This window comes from Phacochoerus africanus, chromosome 11 (assembly GCF_016906955.1).
Source record: "Phacochoerus africanus isolate WHEZ1 chromosome 11, ROS_Pafr_v1, whole genome shotgun sequence".
NCBI classification, from domain to species: Eukaryota; Metazoa; Chordata; class Mammalia; order Artiodactyla; family Suidae; genus Phacochoerus; species Phacochoerus africanus.
The window spans coordinates 107,638,347-107,654,723 of NC_062554.1; the positions used below are offsets into that span (position 1 = coordinate 107,638,347).

A 16,377-nucleotide genomic window follows, 5' to 3' on the forward strand; every position below is an offset into this window, starting at 1 on the left:
AAACCACACTGAGAACAACTTGCCTTTTCTCGCTGAAGAGACAGCCGCCTTTTCTCCTCTGTGCTTCTGTCTCCGCTGACAGCCTGCTCAGCTTTCAATACCTCTTCCTGCTCTTCGGACTGACTCTTGGCATCATACTTTAGTTTGGGGACAAGGCCACCGATATAACCACCTACTAAAGCCTGGACACCTTCAGTGGGACGAGAAAAAAAGTTAGCAATACACTGCTTAGTAGAAACCCGGAGAACCTCAGGTGTCTCACTGGGACTTCCAGGCTTGTCCAGGGCACACACAGCTTCCGAGCCTTGCTGCTTGTCAGTCAGGACACTAGCATCTAGAGAACTGGGTTTCTCTTCTTCGACCTTTTTAAGTTCAAGTTCTGATTTGTCCTGGGAGTGTTTACTTTCCTGTTTTTGAGGCATTTTTTCCTCACACTTGAAGTATGAATTAATATGATTGGATAAAAAGTAGAATGACTCTTCAAATTTCGTGGTTAGACTACTTGCATAATGAAAAAGGCTTTTTTTACCTGTATCTTCTTTCTCTAACATGTGATTATCTTTTGCTGGAAAAGAACTCTTCTCTGCTGATGTGTCGCTATATTTTTTCAGAAATTTGATGGTTTGTTTAACGTTTCTCTGTTTTAACCAGCCACCATCTGATACTTTTCTTAATATCCGAGAACTTGGCTTCAGTTGAGCTAAACGAGAGATCATTTCATTCTGCTTGCCCCAAACAGCCTTTGAAACGGAGTTCAAAGTGCTTTTGATACGGGACATACGAAGGCTCACTTTCGTAAGTCCCTTGGGAGCAGAAGTGCTAAGGTGCAAAATTCCAATATGTACACCATGGTTGCTTGGAGAGTAATAGTGCTTACTGCGAGAATGTGCTTCACTTTTGGTCCATTTCCATCTTATTTTGCTTGTATGAAAACCTCTTTGGAGACTGATGTGACTTATCCTCCAGTAATGTTTAGGTGAGCATAAGAAATGCAGCTCCTTGCTTCTCTGCTTCCCACAAAGACTTCTTGCATTACTAAGGAGGTAAATATAATATAGATCTATAGTCAAATGAATAGACATAACTTAAAAATCACTTATTTTCTATGTTATGATTTTCACTTCATTCCTGAATGCTTCATTTAAGAAATGCCATAATTCATGGTCTTACCTGAAATGGCAAGAGAAAAAAAAAAAAATTAGGATTCAAGGTAACGGCTGAAATTCGGTAAGAGATAAAATACATTACTGCTTGAACTAAACTCAGCAACATGTCTCAAAGGAAAAGAGAATACTAGAATTCCATTATGGTGGGGATAGATTTCATGTTTAAGCTAATAGAAAATAATTTATCTTTCAGTATGGAAGTCAATGAAAAAAGAAAGTGAGTAGTAGGATGTTTCATGAAAACTAATTTGAGGAAGCTACCCAGGAGAAAAGGTTTCCTACATTGCAAAAATGAACATGCATTTTAGATATCATGCTCTTTTTCTTCCTTACTGCTAAAGTCTTGACTCGTTTATGTGACTTTAAGTTCTTTGAAGACAAGAGATAAGTCTTCTATTCATCATGAACCATCTGTAGAATAGTTAACCTGGGAGTTCCTGTCGTGGCACAGTGGTTAACGAATCCGACTAGGAACCATGAGGTTGTGGGTTCGGTCCCTGCCCTTGCTCAGTGGGTTAACGATCCGGCGTTGCCGTGAGCTGTGGTGTAGGTTGCAGACGCGGCTACGATCCTGCGTTGCTGTGGCTCGGGCGTAGGCCAGTGGCTACAGCTCCGATTTGACCCCTAGCCTGGGAACCTCCATGTGCCACGGGAGCGGCCCAAGAAATAGCAAAAAGACAAAAAAAAAAAAAAGAAAAAATAGTTAATCTGAAACCGAGTCCCCCCAAAACCAAGTTCCTCTGCTGAATTTATGATTAAACTCTCCATCCAAAATGTTACTTTCCTGTTTAACACTGGTTCTCCTCAAGATTGAGGCATATCAAAGAAAGGGTTTTGAAACCAAACAACCCTGTGGAGGCCTCCCAGGCAAGAAAGCCTTCCTGTACCCCCAGGAAGTAGGGGGGAAAAAGGCTTTTAGTCTCCTAGACCTTCCCTGAGTTCCAAAGGGCAAATTCAGACAGTTCCTAGTAAAGAGAGTGAAGGAACGCAGAAAGAAACACAAAGAAATAGCAGTGCAGAGATGGGGCAAGTCCTGGTTCCTCCTGTTGTATCAAAACAATCAGATACAGATCTCTGAGTTCTACAGCAGCTAAGGCCCCCCCACCCAGGCAGAGGATGGTAACTTCAGGCTGAACCAAGTACTAGGACCCCAGTCTGGCTGGAACCTGAAGGCTGATGAATGAGATTCCTAGAACACAAACTGTCGCCTCACCACCAATCAAGCAGAGGAAGGTCACACACCCTTCAGACTATCCCCCAAATTCTACGTATAAAAACTCTGCCTTGGACTGCATCAGAGGGCAAGTCTTTAGAGCAGTAGCCAGCCTTTCGGCTTGCATGGTCCCTGCAATAAGTCTTTCTCCTGCTCCAAACCCTGACATTTCAGTTTGTTTGGCCTCACTGTGTGTCAGGCACACGGACTTGGATTCTACCCCTCTACACCAGACGCAGTGCTAGATGCTGAGATCACAAACAGGATACTAACACATGTTCAGCCTAGAGTTAGAGGCAGTTATGTAAAGGCGATTTTACTGTCTAGGAATAAATACTTATTTAACCAAAGAAGTCAGATCAGAAGAAGCTATGTGCAACATCTAATAGACAAGGGTTGATAAGCACAATATAAACACTATTTAAAACAGAAATTCTGGGGATTCCCTCGTGGTGCAGTGGATACAGTATCCGGCATTGTCACCGCAGCAGCTTGGGTGGCTGTGATGGCATGGATTGAACCCCTGGCCTGGGAACTTCCACATGCCATAGGCATGGCCTAAATAAATAAACAAACAGAATTTTGTTTTTTCAATTGGTAAAATGAAAATGACTGCTAATATCCAATACTGATAATGTCCTAGGGAAATGGGACACAGAGGGCTACCTGACGGTATCTAATGAAATTTTAAATGCTATCTATCACAATTTTAAATGCACATATTCTTTGATCAGCAATTCTACTGTTAAGAATCTATCCCTACAGGAGATCCAGCTGTGCCACAATGGGTTAAGAATCTGACTGCAGTGGCTTGGGTTGCTTCAGAGTTATGGGTTCAGTCCCTGGCCTGGCAGAGTGGGTTAAAGGATCTGGCACTGCTGCACCTCGGATCAATCACTGGCCCAGGTTCTACATACTGAGGGTGTGGTCATTAAAAAAAAAAAAAAAGAAATCTACCCTACAGAAAAACTGCATAGGAGTGCAGTTTGTACACATTCCCTGCCACACTGCTTGAACTAACAAAACACTGAAAAACAACTTGAGATTGTCTTCTACAGGGGATGGTTAAATAAATTAAATAAATTATACATACAATGGAACAGTGTAGGGGTTACACAGCAGTTAAGGAGAACTAGACGATCTCTGTATATTAACATATCCCTTCCTACAAGGCATAGTGAAAAGGGTAGGCTGCAATAATATATGGACCATATACACATGAGGATACAGAGCTAGACACGTGGATATTATATAATAAAAGAAAACGAGAACTTATATATACAGTTTAAATCGGTGGACACACACACACACATTCACTCAGGTTCTGAAAAGGTAAGCACCTACTCCCGTGAACTGAGGAGCAGAATCAAAAGAGAATGAAAAGGGCTTTTACTTTTCACTTCTGCAGTGACTCAATTATTTACAAACTGCAGGTACCACTTTTATAATTAAAAAAAGCAAACAGTTTGCAACACGTTAATGGCTAGTGCTAGGTGAGTGGGAAGCACAAAGTGAGAGCAGGTATCTAGGTAAGTCTGAAAAAAGATGCTGAAAACTGGGCAAAAAAGGAATCCATCACATGGTAAGTGAGAGGGGAAGGAGAAACTGAATTCTCAATAAAGGAAAAAATACACACAAGCAAACACAAAGAAAGCATTTAAGAAAGAATATACAATATGAGCAAAAATTGCAAGCAGTCATTTAGCTCCAGGACCTGGAGAGAATGGGACAGAGGTGAGGGTGATGCTGCAAAGACAGTGTGGGCCAGGTTACGAAGAGTCTGGCGAATCTTACCAAGGAGCTTAAAGATCAAACTGTCAAGAACTATGTTAAGCAAAGGAATGATAGCAGGAAGATGCTTCCAGGAGACCTCTGACAGAATGGAGTAACGGGGAAAGACTGAGAAGGACAGAAACCAAGAACCCACTGTGACTGTTAAGAGGATAGTCTGAACTAAAATCTTTCTAAATTGCATGTGAGGATATTAGTACTATTATTTTTGGCCACACCCTCGGCATGTGGAAGTTCCTGGGCCAGGGATGGAACTCGCACCACAGCAGCGACCCAGGCCACAGCAGTGACAATGCTGGATCCTTAAGCCACTGAGCCACCAGGGAACTACATGAACATATTATTTTAAAACCAATTTTACAGAGGGGAGGAGAAAAAAGAAGCAAACCTATCCGCCTTCCTGGCGCTTTAGAACTCCTCAGTTTTCGTAGTAAGTGTAGTAAGCTGAATTAACCTAAAAGCCCCACAAACCCCAACACAGAAATACACAATAAAGTACAATTAAAGTACTTGTGGATATAGGGAACTATCTTCAATATCCTGTAATATACCATAATGGGAAAAAAAAGTACCTGTGGTAAAAACCATACTCAAGGAGTTCCCACATGGCACAGCAGTTATGGATCTGGCATTGCTGCAGCTGTGGCATATGTCACAACTGTGGTTCATTTCAATCCCTGAATCCTTGGCCCAGGAACTTCCATATGCCGTGGTTGCAGCATCCTCCCCCACCAAAAAAAAAAGCCATACTCAAAACCAATAATGAACTCCTACCACAATAAGAAATCAAATAGTTCAATTAAAAAATGGGCAAAAGACGTGAACAGACATTTCTTCAAAGATGATATACAGATGGCGAACATATACAGATGGCAAACAAACATGAGAAGATAATCAACATCACTGATCGTCAGAGAAATACAATCAAACCCAAATATCACTCCACACTCATCAGGATGGTTATTATAAAAAACAAAAACAGAAAATACCACCCTTGAACACTGTTGGTGGGACTGCAAAATGGTGTAGAAAGACTACAGCACCTGCTCAAAATATTTAAGATTAAACTTTCATATGATCTAGCAATCCTACTTTTAAGTATATATTCAAAGAAAATGAATGCAGGGCCTCAAAGAGATATTTGTACGCTTATGTTTAGAGCAGCACTATTCACAATAACAGAGGTCAGAACAACCGAAATGTCCATGGACAGTTAAATAAACAAATGTGGCACAGGCATACGATGGAATACTATGCATCCTTGAAAAGGAAGGACATCCTCTCACATGCTGCAACATGGATGAACCTTGAGGATACTAGTTTAAGTGAAATAAGCCAGGCACAAAAGGACAAGTATGCATGCTTCTACTTACACGAGGTATCTAGAGTAGAATGATGGGTACAGGGGGCTGGAGGAACGGGGCAAAAAGGAATTCTTGTTTAACGAGTAGGGTTTCAGTTCTGCAAAATAAAAAAGTACTGGAGATTTATTTTACAACAATGGGACTGTACTTAATGCCACTGAACTATACACCTAGAAATGGTTAAGACGGCAAACTTTTTATGGTACTTTTTAAAACCACAATCAAAAAAAATTTTTTAAAGCAAAAAAACAGGAGTTCCCTTGTGGCTTGGTGGGTTAGGGATTCAACATCGTCACTGTTATGGCTTGGGTCACTGCTGTGGTATGAGTTTGATCCCTGGCCCAAGTACTTCCACGTGCCACTGGTATGGCCAAAAAGAAAACAAACACACAAATGAAAAAACCCAAGAGTGGGAAATACACAGATGAAAAGGAATCACAGGCCTGGATCTGTGGTCACACTACCTTTGTGGACCTTTGCGGGGCAGAGACCCTAAGCAAATGGAAACTAGTCAGAGCTAGTGAACTCCATGGGGCCTCCACTGAGATGACCATGGCAGGACACTTCCGAAGCTCAGGGCAGGGACTTTCACACTAAGCAACCACCACGGAAGATTACCTCAAAAAGATTACCAAACATACAAGGAAGTGAATCCTCACCTCGAGAGAGTACCAGCAAATACAGCCAACAGAAAAAAGATTAGAAGTAGACAGAAAAAAATTAGGTAGGTTCAAAACATTCAATGATAGAACAGCGGGGACAAAAACAAGGATGCCAAAAGAGAGAACTGTATAAAGAGCATACAGGAAGAGCGAAATTTAAAAAATGAAAGCTCAAGCTACATGCTAGTTCTTAGATACTCCTGTAATATGATGAAAGAAAGGCTGACAATAAAAGAACAGGGAAAGATATGTACATATATACATATATATGTATAGCCATATACATATGCCTATACATATATACAGCCATCTACATATGGCTTTTTATCTATGGGTACTTTTTTTTTCCCATTATGGTATATTACAGGATATTGAAGAAGTTCCCTATATCCACAAGTACTTTGATTGTACTTTATTGCGTATTTCTGTGTTAGGTTTGTGGGGCTTTTAGGTTAATTCAGGCCTATATAACCTAAAGAAAGTAAAAAGCACTTTAAAGCAAATTTAAGGCAAAAGCATTAAATAAGGTTAAAATGAGAGACTATATACATGTAAAAGGAACAATCCATTTACTTATTAAATCTCAGTCTCTGAGGCCCTGCAGAGCAAGACAACTTATTAATAAACAAATAACTAATACAATGTATAACAACAAGTCGAGAACTGCCGCTAAGTAAAATAAAACCGGGGTGGGGGAGGAGGGACACAGAGACTGCTACTTTAGTTGATGTGGTCAAGAGAAGAACTGAGCTGAGATGCTACTGGAGACCTGAATGAAGTGAGGAAGCTGTTAGAAGTATATGGGGGCGGGGGGTAGGGGTAGCATTCAAGGCAGAGGAAAAAGTAAGCAAGGCTTTGGAGGCAGGAATGAGCTTTGCCTATTCAGGAAGAGCAAGAAGGGGGTTAAAGCAAAGTAAGAAATGGGGAAAATGGTAGAGGCGGGCCCAAGAGTCAAGTAGAGGACAAAGTTACACAAGCCTAGATTACAGGAAGGCATGTGCATTGTTTCCTAAGATGTGATCCTCATGACCGATTATGAATACCCCTATCAATTTCACACTGAAATTCTGCATATAAAGCCGACTTTTAAATGGACACAATTAAAGGAAGACTAGACAATTTCACGATCATGCTATGTTAATACACCTCTCTAGAAACTGTAATGCTTAAGCAAAAGTTACTAAACAAAGAGAGCTATTAACAAAATCAACAAGCTACTAGTAAATGCAGATAGGGAGTTAGCAAATGCAGCTGGAACAAAAGTTAGACTGCAAAAAGATAAAGAATGTAAACTGGAAAGTGCCATGGCCAACTGGGAAAAGAGTAGAGAAGCCTAGGCTACCTATTTATAGGGTAGCATAAGTTCAATGGAGGTATAAATAGAATAGTGAGCCTTAGGCCAACCACCAGGGAATGAATGACGTTTTAACCAGAAGAACAAAGGTAACTACTAGGTGGAGGCTCTGCTGAGGATGGAAAGAATGAATTTACAGAGGGCTTCACTTAGTTACTGCAATGATGCAGACATAAAGTGACAAGGGTTTGGATTAAGGTAATAGTACTATAATGGAGATGAGGTTTACTCTGAGCCACACTTTCAAAATGGGTAAACAACAAAACGCAGGACTTCCTGACAGGAAAGAACGGGATAAAGAGACAGAAGTGTCAAAACAACTTAAGTGTTTTTAATCAGAGAAACAGGGAGAATGACACTTGTGGATGTGCGGTAACTGGGAAGGGGACCGATTTAATAAAAATCACTCGGATTTACAGGATGAAGTGACAGTGGGATATTCAAATGGAGATGTACTAGAGGAACAGAGACTGTGTATGTTTGGACTTATTATCACAGTGACAGTTAAAACCATAAGACTGGATTCAACCAAAGAAGGGTGTACAGTAATACCTCCTGAGAATCTGGGGATCACAGACTTGATTAAAGCTCCTCTTCCTTGAAAAATGGTTATTTGCATATAAACACCAAGACTTTTCAGGAGATTCATGGAACTCCTAAAGTATTCCTTGGGTTTCAAATTTAAAAATTCTGGGGTACACAGAACAAGGGTAGAGCCTTGACTGCCATTCAAAGTTAGGAAGAGGTAGGCCCCCGAGGAAACAAAAACACACAGGAGAAAAGATATCCAGAAAAATTCAGTGTGATGGAAGCATGCTCTAAAATGTAACGGATAATGAACGAAGTAAAATATAAGACACAGGAAAGAAAGGTCAGAACTATGACCTTTTCACAAATGTATGTTGCACAAGCCAAGCGGTATGTACCCTTCAGCAGAAACTTCTGTCATTATTACTAAGCAAGAAAACAACTCAAAGTATGTGACTTGATTAACTTTATACTTGAAGGGAATAACTATATAAACTAGTGAAACTGATCTTTTCATCCAGCCTCACTTGTTAAAAGGACACTGCTTTCAAGGTTTTAATTTAGATCTGATAGAGAAAACAAGATCAACGTTGAGAAAAAAGTTTAATAAAAATTATGAAATAAGATCGTGTTCTTATATTCCAAGTACAACTAATCTGCAGAAGCAATTTAACAAAATAACTACAATGAGCATGAAACACCTGCCTCATAAGAGGCAGAAAACGTGGTTCACAGGGTAATATATTAAAAAAAAAAATAAAAACCTCTCAAATTAAAAAATTCTTACTATTTCCCTGTCTTAACATTTTCCCAGTACACTAAAACATACTTTTTGTCGTTGTGGAAATCTCAGTAACTGGGACTGTAGATCAGGATGTATCTGTGACTAGTAGTAAAAACACCGCTTTAAGTAGGATTATAGAATAGTTCCTCATACCACGACTCTTCTAAGTCCTTCCTAGGTGTCAACACTTTTTAAAGTTGTTACTGCATTAGGCGTAGAAACCAGGTTCCTCCCAGCATGACGACAGACACGACAATGACGGGAAGAACGGCAACACAATGATTCACAAACTTCACCTTTTTAAAACACACACTTGAAGCTGCTTAAGCCACAGCAGTCGCGGATAGAGTTCCGTTTCAAAGAAAGTGCCGATAAATAAAAACATGGAGCAGCCGATTCATCCGGTGCACTGGCAGTCCAGAATGATGCAGAATAGGGAAACCGTTTTGACAGTCACCGGGGAACTGCTGGAGAACCCTACCGACCAGGGGAAGCCAAAAGGACTCGGAGAAACTAGGCAGGGAGTCGTGGGGGTGGGACAGGAAGCGCGGGGCGGGACCAGAAAAACCAAAACAGTCTGCGCCTCTGGACCAGCAAAGCAGCACAGGGGCAAAGCAGGTAAAGAGCATCTCGCACCACCCAGTCCTGGGAGCTGGGGGCCCCTCCGCCTTAGGGAGCCTGGGTTCTGGGACCTCCTCAGAGCCGGGCGTCTCCCCGCGCTCTTGCTCTGGATGCGCCCTCCGAAAAGAGATAAGACCTGGAGGGCCAGACGAGTGGCCAGGGCGCCCGGGCTGCCGTCTCCCTTAGCCTATCATCCCGCCGGCCCGCAGGGACCACTTACCCGGACGCAGGCCGCAATTACTTCGGCGGCAGTGGTGTCGCGCCTCTTCCCGGCACCGGCGTCCTCTCCGCCGGCCCGCATCAGTAGAGCCAACACAAACAGGGAGCAGCAGCCGGGTCACCCCCCCAAGCTCCGTCCCGCCCCAGCGGAAGTGACGCACGGGCAGCCCGTGCCTACTCGCCAGCCGGGGAGGAGCTCCTCTGCTTACTGGGGCCTCTGGCAGCCTGTCAGTTGTCGCTCCGCCCCCTCCCCAGACATGCGCAATAGAGCACTGCTGAGCGCTGGTCCGGGAGGCGTGCTTGCGTGCACGCGCCTGATCGCATCTGGGAGAGGTGGCGCTTGGCGGCAGGCGAGGGTAGTGTGCGTTGCTTCGCGTGCTTCTTTGCAGGCTTCCATCCTCAGTCCTCAGAGCCTCCATCTCCGTGTCTCTGAAAGCGCTCTCCGCGCTCTGTCCTTTCCTAAGGGTTTCCGTCGTCACCAGTCATCTGGAAGGTGATGAGTGACAGGGGCAGGGTCCTTACCGCTCTGCTCTCACGATATCTAGGCTTGGCTACTGGTCACTGGAAAGCGCTTTCACATACATTATCCTATTGGAAATTAGCCTGTGAAGCTTGCTGGGTTTTTTTCTCCCCCGAAAAGGTCCCACGCCTAACTTATTTTTTGAGTCCTGACGTTTTATGTATACCAAGTCTGTAAACTACATAAGCTCAGTGGGCAAATCCTAACAAATGTCCGTTTTTGTAGTCTGTAAGCTAGGAATGGTTTCTACATTTTTCAGTGGTTAGAAAATAAAAATAAAAGACTGTTTTGGGATACATGACAATGACACGAAATTCAGATTTCGCTGTCCTATAAAAAAAAGGTTTTTTGGGGTTTTTTTTTAGAGCATAGCCATGGCTATTCCTTTATATGTCAAGAAGCTTTCATGCTACAGCAGAAATTTTGGGTAGTTACGATAGTTTCCTTTAAATAAGTTGAGATTAGAAAACCTAGAAAAGCAGTCTTTACTAGACCGTAACCTCAAAATGTTACCAAAGCAAATTCTTTTTTCTAGGCCTGCCATGTCCGAGTGTTAATGCTTTAGCCCCTTGTAAGATTATTGTTAAGTGTTTAAGGAAGAAATTGTACGATTTATACTTTTCTTTTTTTTAATTAAGGCAAGGGCGCCAGCTTGTTAGGATCTTGGGGCACAAATGGCTGGATTGTGTACATCATAATCCCTGATATGCCCCTGCAGTGAATGATCTAGACATGTTATGTAGCCATACAATAGTTAAAAGGTGTAGGCACAAATTAAACTTTGGAGGTATATGGAAGTAACTAATTCTAGAGTGATGTTTCTCCCCATTGTTAAAGAAAAAAAATTCCGCTTGTTAACAATAGGGAAGACTTCACTCAAGACTATTCCAAAAGTGTCAAGACTTTTATAACTGGGGAGAGATTGGGCTCAACTACCAATACAACAGAGACATCTGGAGCTGTAGAGCCAAGAAGCAGAGTGAGAGGGGCCAGTGAATGGAAAATTACTAAGAGGGGACACAAAGGGTAGGGGTGATTCTTGGCATGACCACTTAACAGGATTCTTGGCAAAGACTCACCAGTGTGATCAGATATCAAGGATAAGGGATGAAGAATCTGATCAGATTTCAAGGGTGACAGGTGAAGAATTTGACCCGATATTGAAAGTAATCAGATATCATTAGTGAGAGAATTCTCTCTAACTCAGCAGAATTCTTGCTAAAATTGAACTTTGCAGGTCAAAGCCAGGGCCTGGGCAGGAAGCCTTGGTAAAAGAGGGCTCAGAGAAACCAAAAGTTTGGTCAACAAGTCTTTGTCACCATGCAACTATCCACCCACCCCACCCCTACCCCTTGTTTCTTTTTTTCCTTTATTTCCTAATTTAGTCAGACTTTGTCAAATATCTAGATTTTTCTCCCTTGTCTGAAGTTTTCCAAAAACTCTCAAGTCCTCCTTTTCCTTTGCCCTTCCCTTTGGTCCCCTGACACCATACTTTTTTTTAACCGTCCTGATGTCGGATGATTCTTGCTGCAAAATCTTTCCATTTCTTCGCATCCCTGTTTCCACTGCTTTAGTTTAGGCTCTCATCCTTGAAACTCAATCTAAACTGGTTTTTCAGTCTGTAGCAACCTCTGACCCAGAGTTATTCACTTCTGTGTTGCCAAGGTAAACTTTCTAAAGTCTAAGTCCAATCACATGATTCCCCGATTAAAAAGTTTATGCTGGCACTTCATGTCCATAGAGTAGAATGCATGGTGTGGAAGGCTTCAATCCTGGCAAGCTTCCAGCCTTAATTTCCAGCCACTTGCCTCTTGCTCTTTACCCTAAATACCTTTTGCCTTTTCCTACTTCAGTGCTTTTGCTTATGCCTCCTTCAAAACCAGGGAAGCCTACAAAACTAAACACATGCTTACCATACAATCCAGCAGTTTTGCTTCTTGGTATTTACTTGAAAGAATTGGAAACATGTATGTACACAAAAACCTGCACACAGATGTTTATAGCAGCTTTACTCATTGATGCCAAAAGCTAAGAAACAACCAAGAAGTCCTCCAGTCGGTGAATAGATGAGTAAATTGTGGGACATCCAGATAATGGAATATTACTCAAAGCTAAAACAAACTTCAAGCCATGAAAAGATGTGGAGTAAACTTAAATGCCTATAGCTAAATGGAAGAAGCCAATCTGAAAAGGCTGCCTACTGTACGATTCCAACTATATGAAACTCTGCGAAAAGCAAAACTATGGAGACAGTGAAAAGATCAGTGGTTCCTAGGGGTTGGGCTTGGGGTGAGGTGAATACGCAGAGCCCAGAGGATGTTCGGGAGAGTGAAAATACTCTGTATGATACTATGAGGATGGTCATTATATATTTGTCCAAACCCATAGAATGGACAACACCGAATGTAAACCCTGGGGTAAACTATGGGCTTTGGGTGATTATGATGTGTCAGTGTAGGTTCATTGATTGCAACGAACACCACACTCTGGTGGGGGATGCTGATAATGGTGGAGGCATGTATGTGTAAGGATATATGGGAAATTGCTGTACCTTCCTCCCACTTTTGCTGTGAACCTGAAGGTTTTCTAAAAACACATTGTCATTAAAAATAAATTTGAATTCCCTCGTAGCTCATCGGGCTAAAGATCAGGCATTGTTACTGCTGTGCCTCCAGTGATAGCTGTGCTGTGGGTTTGATCCCTGGCTTAGGAACATCCCAGGGCTGGGCCAAATAAATAAATAAAAAAATAAAAATACACAACAGGAAATCCATATCTTAACCACTTCATAGAGTAAATCATTCCTTCCATTTGTGCTTACTTCTCCCAGTTCCCTGCCTGCTCAATATTGCCATTTATTTGTTTATATGCCTGTGAGTTTCCTGGAGGCAGGGAGTATAACATAACTATATTTGTATCTTCTGGATCTTGCATAACACCCAGAAAATAGTAGGTTCTTTAAAATTCTATGTTACTGGTTTTTAATTTTATTCAGGTTACCAGTTAATAAGTTAAAAATGGAAATTAAAACCTAGTCATGATCCTTTTGATGTTAGAAAAAGCTTTAAGGAGTTCCCGTCGTGGCTCAGTGGTTAACGAATCCGACTAGGAACCATGAGGTTGCGGGTTTGGTCCCTGCCCTTGCTCAGTGGGTTAACGATCCGGAGTTGCCGTGAGCTGTGGTGTAGGTTGCAGACGCGGCTAGGATCCTGCGTTGCTGTGGCTCTGGCGTAGGCCGGTGGCTACAGCTCCGATTCAACTCCTAGCCTGGGAACCTCCATATGCCTCGGAAGCGGCCCAAGAAATAGCAACAACAACAAAAAAAGACAAAAGACACACACACACACAAAAAAAAAGAAAAGAAAAGAAAAGAAAAAGCTTTAAGAGAAAAGAGAACTTCATTTTGAACAACAATACAATATAATAAAGAACTTTAATTTCAAACAATATAAATCCAGAGGTGAGCAAAATAAGAAATTATCTTCGGTTTTTAATGGCAGGCTAAAATATTTAAAAGCCTTTAGGAAAACATCACACTTGGAATGATGTTAAATACGGTAGTTGTTTAACCCCATCTTCTTTGGCTGCTAGATAAAAGAGACATCCACTTTGCCCTCGTATCATTTACCTGCTGTTATTCCATTTACAAGGTTTACCAGTTATATCTATTATAGATCTTTCCTTCTCCAAATCAATAGTCAACCCCTCTTTCTGTTGACCGTTAAGGTCTGGTTCATAATACCTCTTCAAAGAACTTCCAGTCTCCTCATTGTGCAAGCAAACTTTAATGCTGTAGCCAAAATAAATTAAGCAATATTGCTTTAAGATAGTTCTCCTAATTACCCACTTGAAGCATATGCCAGGAAATAATTCCAGAAGAGTAGTTATCCTTTGAACCTGTGAATATGTTATATTACATGGCAAAAGAGACTTTGCAGATGTAATTAAAGGTATAGATTTTCAGAAAGGCCAATTAGCCTGGATTATCTAGGTGGTCTCGATCTAATCACATGAACCCTTTCTCAGGCTGGAAGCAGTACAGATGTGACAAAAGTAAAGTTAGATTCATAGGTGGCAGGGGTGGTGAGGAGAAGGAGGGACAATTTGACAAGGAATCCAGGTAGCTTTAGGTTCTGACAGATGCTGCTGCCTGACAGCCAACAAGGAAATCGAGACCTCTGCTCTACAGGTGCCAGGAACTTAATTGTGCCAACAATCTAAATGGCTCTCAAAAGCATGTTCTCCTGCAGAGCCACCAGATAAAAACCTAGCTGGCTGACATCTTGATTCTGGCCTTGGGAGACCTGGAACAGAGGAGCCAGCTGACCCTACCTGAACTTCTAACCTATAGAATTTTGACACAATAAATGTGAGTTGATTTAAGTCAACAACTGAGTGGTATTTTAGCAGCAAAAGCAAATTAATACAATTACCTTTTGACAGTTTGAAGATGTGGTATGGGACATACTTGTACTAAAAATACTAGTTGTTATTTACCTGAAACTTACATTTAACTGGGCATCTTGTGTTTTATTTGGTCAACCTAATTAGGGAGAGCTTATGACAAGTCATTGACAATTATTTCCAAGTGGAAGGATGTATAAGATGTAGAATGGGTGAAGAAGGACATTTAGGGGAATTCTCTTATGGCGCGGTGGGTTAACAATCTAGTAGCAGCACAGGTTCCATCCCTGTCCCAGGATCTTCCAGGGTGCAGCCAAAAAATAAATACAGAGAAAAAGAAAAAAAAAAAACTTTAAAAAGACATTTAGTATAAGAAGAACAACAGAATACATAAAATAAGGGCTGTACATAGCTTTTCCTGAGAACAGGGTGGCAGTGGTGGGGGGGAGCCAAAAGTTTAATTGATGGGATGGGAGATGTTACAATGTTACAAAGAGCTGGACCTTTATAAAGAGCTAAATCACAAATGGCCTTGGATGGCTGACCTAGGAGTCTGTTCCTTCTGATGATGCTTTATAGTGGGGTATAATTCTGGTGAAACAGAAGTTAAAATTTTTCGTTATGGGAATATTCATGTTACAAATGTAATATGGCTAAAGAGCAGAAGCAGTTATTAATTAATTAATTCAGATTAAATAAATGAACGAAAAAACGATCGGAAACAGCTTAAACACCTCGAGAGGAGGAAAAGATCGGTCTAAAAGGAATGAGGAATTAGTTAATGCTTAGGTATGTGTCACAGTCTTTACAGTAGGCAACGCAAGTCTGTATGCAGTTGAAATACTCAGAAGCTATGATGCAGCTTCCAAATCCCCAAAGAGCAGGAAGTGAAACGAGTCAGGGAAATCACAACATGTGAGTCAAGAGAGCATCTTAGCTCATCAAGGAAGCACAAAAACTTCCTTTTTCCCCCAGCCAAACATATTGCATATGCCAGGAATTTGGCAGCTGTGGGAGAAGGAGGTACCTTGCTAGCTAGTACGCCAACTACCATAACTCAAATGATGGTTTGGAGTTCATCAGACTGTAGAGAGAAAAAATTCCTAAAATGAAGTAAAATAGTCTCTCACAGGACTATTGGAAAGTGATGGGAGACATGCTACCCCGATAACATCCCATAAGACTAATTATCTGCTGGAAACCATCTAAGTATGTTGGTGTTAACATCCTCTTCCTGTGACATTACAAAAAATAATTTTAAAGTGTATTTTCTAGGAGTTCCCATCTTGGTGCAGCGGAAATGAATCCGACTAGGAACCATGAGGTTGCAGTTCGATCAGTGGGTTAAAGATGGGGCGTTGCCCTGAGCTGTGGTGTAGGTCGCAGACTCATCTCGGATCTGTCGCATTGCTGTGGCTGGGGCGTCGGCTGGCAGCTGTAGCTCCAATTAGACCCCTAGCCTGGGAAGCTCTGTATGCCGCAGGTGTGGCTCTAAAAGGAAAAAAAAAAGTATTTTCTATACAAACATAAAAAGGAAGTAAAACTTGACTCCAACCTCCTTGAAAAATATTATTTCAAATATTTCAAACTTCTTAATTTTGAGAGTTGCAAAAGGCACATTTTACAATATTTTCTGTATTAAAAAAAAAACACAAAAAACAGCTTCTCTAAACAGCAAAAGACCAGGAGCACGATGTAGGTGTGACTATATAGTCTATATGGGTATTATATTTACAGATTATTTTATTTTA

At 41.5% G+C, this 16,377-nt stretch overlaps 1 protein-coding gene across 4 annotated transcripts in view; it reads right to left on the bottom strand.

Moving 5' to 3' along the window:
- PNPLA8 (patatin like phospholipase domain containing 8) overlaps positions 1-9,829 on the bottom strand; it is a 49,313-nt gene extending 39,484 nt beyond the window's left edge. Inside the window, exons 1-3 of one of the 4 annotated variants that reach the window (XM_047752366.1) lie at positions 9,704-9,828; positions 5,544-5,631; positions 24-1,170 (exon numbers count right to left, since the gene is read on the bottom strand). In XM_047752366.1, the coding sequence (XP_047608322.1) occupies positions 24-1,082 (1,059 nt within the window). In that variant the 5' untranslated portion in view covers positions 1,083-1,170; positions 5,544-5,631; positions 9,704-9,828. Of the gene's footprint in view, positions 1-23; positions 1,171-5,543; positions 5,632-9,703 lie in introns of all 4 variants that reach the window. The other 3 variants (XM_047752368.1, XM_047752365.1, XM_047752367.1) reach the window with 3 other exon arrangements.
- Between the last annotated feature and the right edge of the window lie 6,548 nt (positions 9,830-16,377).